The sequence below is a fragment of the Equus asinus genome, chromosome 25 (genome assembly GCF_041296235.1).
Source record: "Equus asinus isolate D_3611 breed Donkey chromosome 25, EquAss-T2T_v2, whole genome shotgun sequence".
Lineage (NCBI taxonomy): Eukaryota > Metazoa > Chordata > Mammalia > Perissodactyla > Equidae > Equus > Equus asinus.
Genome location: NC_091814.1, coordinates 22,027,513 through 22,035,726, shown reverse-complemented (window position 1 = coordinate 22,035,726; position 8,214 = coordinate 22,027,513). Strand labels below are relative to the sequence as shown.

The 8,214-nt window shown below is 42.8% G+C and overlaps 1 protein-coding gene across 1 annotated transcript; it reads right to left on the bottom strand.

The window, feature by feature from the left end:
* Positions 1-5,071: 5,071 nt before the first annotated feature.
* LOC106835827 (olfactory receptor 10J4) lies at positions 5,072-6,007 on the bottom strand. Its single transcript, XM_014848428.3, has one exon. It carries the CDS (start codon positions 6,005-6,007, stop codon positions 5,072-5,074), a length of 936 nt encoding a protein of 311 aa, XP_014703914.1.
* Between the last annotated feature and the right edge of the window lie 2,207 nt (positions 6,008-8,214).

Genomic DNA, 8,214 nt, shown 5'->3' with positions numbered 1-8,214 from the left:
GCTCACTGTTTAGTTGCAGGTGATAGACAATTATAATAAACTGAAATGGATACCACATGTAAGTGGGACAGGGAGGAGACGGTCCTGGATTAGACTCAGGTTGATTACAGAAAAAAAACTATGTAGGTAAAGCAAGACGGGCTACAAAAGGTTTTAGAGTATTTAAACTGCCACTTTTAAGGGCCTCTCCAGTGATTTCAATTATTCTTTCTTTTCGTGAGCTCCAAAGTCCCATAGCAACTGGCCTCTTAAGGACCATAAGCCTTTACCGCCAGCTTCCCTGCACCCTCTTCCTATCCATCTGGTGATTTTGCTTCTTTTCTAGAAAAGGATGTACTTCAGCACTGGGATCTCGTAGGCTGATCTGGCAGCAGTGTGAAGGTGGATTTGGGGTTGGTGACAAGAGGCAGGGAGCTCAACTGGCTTGCTGATAGGTCAGGCCAGGATGTGGGAGAAATTTGAGATGAATCGACAGGGCTTGTATCTGAATCAATGTGTGGATTAAAGGAGAGTAAAGAACTAATCATTTCATTAACCACTCTTGCCAGGTTCATTTATGCCAACTCCACGATTATTTACAAATATGCATGGCTTCCTATTGTAACAGGTAAACCAAACAAAAAAGATCTCCATATTAATGGCACATCATTAGATATGATTGGTGGCTATGGGGTCTCAAGAGGAAAGGAGTAGAGTTAGGCAAAATAGCTCAATGCTTTATGATGCCATTGCTTTGGGACAAATTAGGAAGATTTTGGAAATGAGGCACTGGGTAGATGGTGTAAAAATGTGATGCCTGGGTAAAAGAAGAGGTATTCAGCTTCAGAATCAACTAATGTTTATTGAACTGATTCACAAGTTTTTGTCTCACTTCATCCTCCAATTGACCCTATGACGTCAGTGGTACTATCTCCATTTTACAGTTGGGACATTATGAGGAGCACACTTTGCCATCAACAGTACATCTACTAGAATTGGGTTCTGGACAGAAATGAACATGTGGGGTGACTATAGAAACAAAACTGGAAAAACAGACAAGAGAATCTGCTATAAACTCCCTTAGTTCTGCAGACTGCTTTATTTGGGGGCCAGATTCAAGCAGTTTTTTATTTTATTTTTTTAAGATTGGCACCTGAGCTAACACCTGTTGCCAATCTTTTTGTTTTTTTCTGCTTTTTCTACCGATATCGCTCCCAGTACATAGTTGCATATTTTTCGGTTGTGGGTTCTTCTAGTTGTGGCATGTGGGATGCTGCCTCAATATGGCCTGGTGAGCGGTGCCATGTCCGTGCCCAGGATCCAAACCAGCAAAACCGTGGGCCACTGAGGCAGAGCACGTGAACTTAACCACTTGGCCATGGGGCTGGCCCCCTCAAGTAGTTCTTATTATAGTTCATTCATGACATTCACATTAGTTTAGGATCCCAGGTCTAGACCTGCTAATGATGCTTTAGAATTGTCAATGGAAATCTTTTAGAGCCCTGAATAAGGCTCATGCAGATTTAATTGAGGGCAACATTGTTCCTGACTGTCTAGTCAGCTTGGGCTACTATAACAAAATATCACAGATGTGGTGGCTTAACCAACAGACATTTATTTCTCACAGTTCTGGAAGCTGGGAATCCAAGATCAAGGTGGTGGAAGATTCAGTTCTTGGTGAGAGCTTTCTTTCTGGATTTCAGATGGCTGCTTTCTCTCTGTTGCTTCATATGATGGACAAAGAGTGAGAGGGTCCTAATCTCATCATGAGGACCCCACCCTTGAGACCTCATCTAAACTTAATTACTTCCCAAAGGCCTCACCTCCAAATGCCGTCACATAGAGGGTTAGGGTTTCAACATACGAACTTTGGAGGGACACAATTCAGCCCACAGCACTGAAGTCATGTTTACTCTCACACTGTCCCCTACTCTATCCCTGTCACCTAGAGCTGTAGTCTCCAAATTTTTTTTGCATGAGAAAACTCCTTTTGAATTTCAAAATATTTTGTGAATCTCCAATTTGAAAATAGTTGGATAATAATATACTATTTGTACATTTGGTAGAAAAAAATAAATTCTGAAAAAGAGAACTATGAATTCAGTATTGGTACTTTCAAATGAGTTATGGCACATTCAAATAGAGTTGCATATGTTTTTGTAAGTGTTTATTCAATCTATATATGAAGACTGATGTACACATGAATCCTGAGATTTCTTGCAGTGACTCTCAGGCAACTAGGGAATGATGTTATGAGAAGTAGTTGGTAGGCTAATAAGTGGGTTGAGCAAAGGGAGGGGAATCTGGGGCAGAAATGCAGAGAGGCAGCTGAGTGGTTTACTAACACATGGCAGGTGTATTCAGGAAACAATTCTTAGAAGGCTCTGAGAGAATAAAGTTTCTTTTACTGGAAAATGGAATCAGAGACTATAGGGGAAGACAACTTACAAAGTCAGTACTTTGTGGGAAGAGGGTATTCACTCTGTTGTTAAAACTTGAACTCTATGTCCCTATCAAGGGTGACATGATGTTGACCTCAGAGCGACCTTGAGAGCAATGTGTGTGAGAGGTGGTGGAGGAGGTGCTTCCACTGCATCCCATGTGCCAGGAAATGTTATGCCCATAACATTTTTGACTCCTCACAATAACCCTGGGAGGTTGATATTGTCAGTCCTACTGTGCAAACAGGAAACGAAAGCCAGAGAGGTTGAGTAACTTTCACTAGGTCACGTGCTTGTAATGGTGGGCCTGGGATTGGGATACATGACTCTCTGGCCCCAAAGCCTGGGCTCCATCTGTAAAATCACACTGCTTAAGAATCTCCTGCTTCAGGTCATCAGCTCTTGGAGGGAGTCAGAGTGAACAATAACTGTGGGAAAGAAGATAGGAACAGAGGTTTTTAATCTGATGGTCCTGAGCCCTACCATTCTCCAGTGGTCTTTGGTCTACTTTTGACTTCCTTTCTCCTTTCATCTTTGGAGTTGTGCTGAGTGGAAAAAAGATGCACCAAGATATTCAAGGATAAAGTATATTATAATACATAATTTCTGAACTTCCAGACTGACTTCCAAGACCCAAGGGCATTTTGATAAGATTTGAGCTATGTGTAAATCCACAATGTTCAGAGCTCCTTCTTTTCTTGGTCCTTAATTATTATAAAGAGAAGGCTGGTTAAAATAATTATCATGAGCTTCTAATGCAGGTATGGACTCTGGAGCTGGATTGCCTGTGTTTAAATTTTGATTCTGCAGCATATTAGCTATACGACCTTCAGGAATTTACTTCATCTATTCAGGTCTCAGGTTTCTCATCTGTAAAATAAGTTTAATAAAATACTTAGCTCATAGATTTACAGTGAAGATTAAATGAATAAAGTGCTTAAATTAATGCCTGCTATCTAGGATGCATTCAATAAATGTTCCAAAAGAGGATGTTACAAAGTGGGTCAAACAGCCTGAAAGTAATAACATAATAAAAGAAGAGAGGGAGAAGAGCTCCCTGCTGATGCTAACTATATTTTATCTGCACACCACTATCTTCCTTCCTTTCGTCTTTCCTTCCATCATTCTTTATTTTAATAAATAATTATTGAGAAGCTACTATGTGCCAGGCACTTTACTAAGTGCAACAGATGCAGAGAGAACGCTCAAAGAGTTGAGGCTAAGTGATTGCCCAATAGATATAGATGCCACCTGACGTAGGTCAGATTCCCTTGAAGCAGAGACTGAAACAGGGACCCAGGATTGGAAGTGACTGATGGAGGACATATTTTCAGAGAAAAGAGAGTGAGAGACACAGACTGAGTGGGGAAAAATCTAAGCAAGGATGTGGTCTCATTTTGAGTCTGACTTCAGCCTGATCTAATGGAGGACTCTAGAATTGCACACTGGAGTTGGTCCCATCTTGAAGCAAGGTGAGTGGTCTTTTGTTCTTTCTGTGTCATTCAGGCATTGGCTGTGGACTGCCCCTTGTGAGGGATGGGAGCGGGGTATGCATCACCTCTAAGAAAGCCCCCTTTCAGGTAATGGCAATTCTTCAGAGTGGAAGGCAGCTATGAGTAGTTAGCACTCCAACATTCACATCAGCTGGGGAAGGGGGAACCAGCTCAGCAAAGGCGGTCTGGGTAAAGCACCAACAGAGTCTGTTATACTCCCCAGCATGTCTATGGGGAGAGGATGGGATGGAATCTGAAAGATGAGGCATCTGAAACATGAGGGCTCTTCTTTTGCAATTCTGCAATATATATATAAGAAGTCATTTTTAATGGTTTTTGCTTCAGCTGCTCAAAATTTAAACTTAACCTGTTGTAAACTGGCTATTAGAGCCTGTGCCTGACATAGTTGTCTAGGGTTCATGTATGTAGTAATAGGCATAAGATAAATAATTAATGTAATGATTTTTTTTAAAGATTTTATTTTTTTCCTTTTTCTCCCCAAAGCCCCCTGGTACATAGTTGTATATTCTTCGTTGTGGGTCAACCTAGTTGAGGCATGTGGGATGCTGCCTCAGCGTGGCCTGATGAGCAGTGCCATGTCCACGCCTAGGACTCGAACCAACGAAACACTGGGCTGCCTGCAGCGGAGTGCGTGAACTTAACCACTCGGCCATGGGGCCAGCCCCCAATGGAATGATCTTTTAAAAAATTTTAGTTTAAAATGTAGCATAGGAAGTGTTATGTATAAATAATGAAAAAGCTGTTATTTTAGCATCCTTGATTTTTATACTGAGGCAAGGTTCAGATTACATAAATTCCTGTGATGTGATACCATATATTCTTCCCACCCTCACTGCTGGTTTGCAGTACTTTATGCCAAGGATAACAGTACTAACATTGTAATACAACACTTCGATAAGCTTTATTTTATTCGATTTTCATCTAGTTTGGTAAACCCACCTATCAGTCTTGGAATATCCATTCATCTCTTCTTTCATTAGTCTTTTTACTCTTTGTTTCACTATATCCCTCTCATTCCTGGATGCTGCCAAGATCAGGTACCTGGTGCTCTCATACTAGCTCTTATGTGACTGGCTCCCTCATTGTGACACCTCACCAAACTCTTCTAATTTTATTGTTATTGAGACTGACCAACGTCTAAGAAAGGGGCTTTCTGCCCAAAGCTCTGAGCAAGGCATCCTTGACCTCTTTGTTCCTCAGGCTGTACACAACAGGGTTCAGTAGAGGGGTGATGACAGTGTATGTCACGGAGATAAGTCTGTCCTGCAGGGAATTGTGGGATTTGGGTTTTAGGTAGATGAAGGAGGTACAGCCATAGTGGACAATGACCACTGTGAGGTGTGAGGCACAAGTGGCAAAGGCCTTTTTCCGACCCTCAGCAGATGCAATCTTCAGGATGGTGGTGACAATCAGGACATAGGAGATAAAGATCAAGACCATAGGCAGAACAAGGACACACAGACTGATGAGCAAGGTGATAAATTCTTTGATGGTAGTGTCAGCACAGGAAAGCTTCATTAGAGGCCGGATGTCACAAAAGAAGTGAGAGATGATGTTGGTATCACAGAAGGGCAGGCTGAACACAGAAGACACCTGAATGATGGCTGTGCTCAGGCCAATGCTCCAGGATCCACTTGCCAACTGTATACAAGTCTTTTTGCCCATGATGACTGAATACCGTAGGGGGTTGCAGATGGCCACATAACGATCATATCCCATGGCTGTGAGCAGGAAGCAGTTGTTGATACCGAAAGTGAGATAGAAGAAGAGCTGGGTGGCACAATCTGGAATGGAGATGACTCGTTGGGGATTAAGGAGACTGGACAGCATTCGGGGGATGATGGCTACTGCATAACAGGTCTCAGATATGGACAGCACACTCAGAAAGAAGTACATGGGTGTGTGAAGTTGACGGTTGAGGTGGATAACTGTCAAGATGATAGCATTGCTGGCAAGGGTCAACAGGTACAAGACCAAAAAGACTCCAAAGAGGAAGAGTCTGTGCTGCCACCCAAAAATGGAAAAACCTTCAAAGATAAACTCTGTCACAGCTGTGAAATTGAGTCTTGGCATTGAGGAGAATCTGGGTCTGAAAGAGATGAGGTGGGAAGGTTGAATATCCATGTTGGAAACAGTAGGCTGGTCCAGGGTCATCATCAGCCACATGCAGGGACTCAAAATGGGTGTAGCTCTGGGTTTCAGAAGCTCTCTGGATTCAGACACTGGCCAAGTTCTCAAAGAACTCTCAAGTTCTCAGAGGCCTGGCACTGGGGGCAGATGTCATGGGGAGGAAGAGAGTAGATATGTAAAGGGAGTAGTGGAAACATCTAACAAGTTGGCTAGAAGTAGATAGACCAGAGAAGGCACTAGTCTGAGTGTGCCCTGAAACTCCACCCACACTCACCTGGTTTAGACCAGCAATGGCCCATCTTGTGTCAGAGACTCAGCGCAAAGGGATGTGCATGAAGAGAGAATTTAAGCCAGGGAAGGAACTCTATTTGAGGCACACTTCTGGGAGATAAGAGGCCAGCTCCAGCTCTGGTCAGAAGGGCTTGGGAAGTCAAGGTACATAACACTGCCTCCTCTCATGTTCACATTCAAAGTGCCTAATGTCTAGAATAGAGTGGTGAGAGGAGACACTGCTTTTATTTTTTTTCTTGAGGAGAGTCTACTGTGTGAACCCAGGACATTCTGTGATCCACAGCCAACTCTGTTTTTAGCCCTGCTTCCTTCCTGTGTTCCCCCAAATACCACTTGTTTTAATACCAGAGTCTCTCTCCATCTGTGTGGAAGGTAGTTTCTGCTTCTATTTTCTAGTCTGTAGTTAAACAGTAAAAATCTGAAACTTCTTAAGGGTTTGAAGTACTATAAAAAATAGTGATAAAAACAACAAAATATTTAAGTTTATAGAAATCTCTGGCTTTAACTCCAGTGTAAGTAGAGGATGCTTGATTTTCTTTGCTCACTTCATTTGTCTCCATTTGCTCATCTATAAAATAGAGAGAATAATACCTACTCATAGTGTTACTATGGAGATTATATGAATTCCTTTATGTAAATAGCCAAGCACAGTTCCTGTTACATAACAGGCAAACAATACAGTTAATTTCTGCTTCCCTCCTTTCATCTGTCCTCCTCATCCCCACTCAACATAGCTCTGGCTTCTACTTGTATGTTAGACCCACCCAAACACGTGCATACACACACACATACACACACGCACGCGCACACACGCACAGATTCTGTCTTTTTCATGTTCATGGATGGTTCTTATCATTAATTTCTCTCATGTCTATTGATTGGAAAGCCCAGTCCTCACTTTCCACCTCCTTTCCAACTCTAGATTCTGAAATGTATGCGGATGGGGTGGGGGTGGCCTGGAATCAAACGCCTCCATGATCAAACTCTGGCTCTACTTATTTTACATGTGGCCTTAGAAACATTTCCTCATCTCTTTGAGCCTGTAAGATGAAGACAGTACCAATATCTACCTCAGAGGACTGATGGAAAGATTACATGAGAAGATGCCTGTAAGGTACTTAGTAGAGGGCCTGGTGTAGAGTATGCCATCAATAAATGGTAACCACTGATAAAGACGAGCATAGATTTCAAAATGTGAGTATTTGAGGTCATTGTTTCAACTTCACTTCTCCTCTCCCAAGCCTGCCCTCAAGGTCAGAAAGTGGTCAGTCTTCATCTACCTACCACTTGTATAGCAGCTTGCAGTTTAGAGGATGCTTTTCTATTTTTTGGAGACACAAGGAGAAAGAGGCGGCAGGGAAGGAAACAATATTCAAGCAGGGAAGAGAATTCCGGGGATGGGGGGAGGGTCTGGATGTGGGTTGGAATGGGGAGGCCATTCCCAGTGCAGCAAATCTGCAGGCAGGCCTGCGTCTAGGACCTTCTACTTGAACATCTGCACTCACAAAACCTTGATATTTCAGCCAGCCATTCACTGACCCCAGCTTCCCAGCCTCTGGTTGATACTTGGGGTCGGAAACAGGAGGATATGGCTGGGACTTCCATGTTCAGGGAATAGGCCTTTTCTAGTATAAAGGGGGGAATTCAGGTCCATTCAACCAGAGTCAGATGTTCTGTTTCTTGCCTCGAGGCCCCACATCCTGGGAGTGTGATAGAGGATGGTAGGGACAGGACCGGATGTTCACAATTCTCCTGGCTCACTCAATGTGACACCTTAAATACTATATTTTGGGCTAAATTGACCAGCTAAGCACTTTGAAAGTTCTACCTGAGATTTTCTTTCTTTCCTTTTTTTTTTT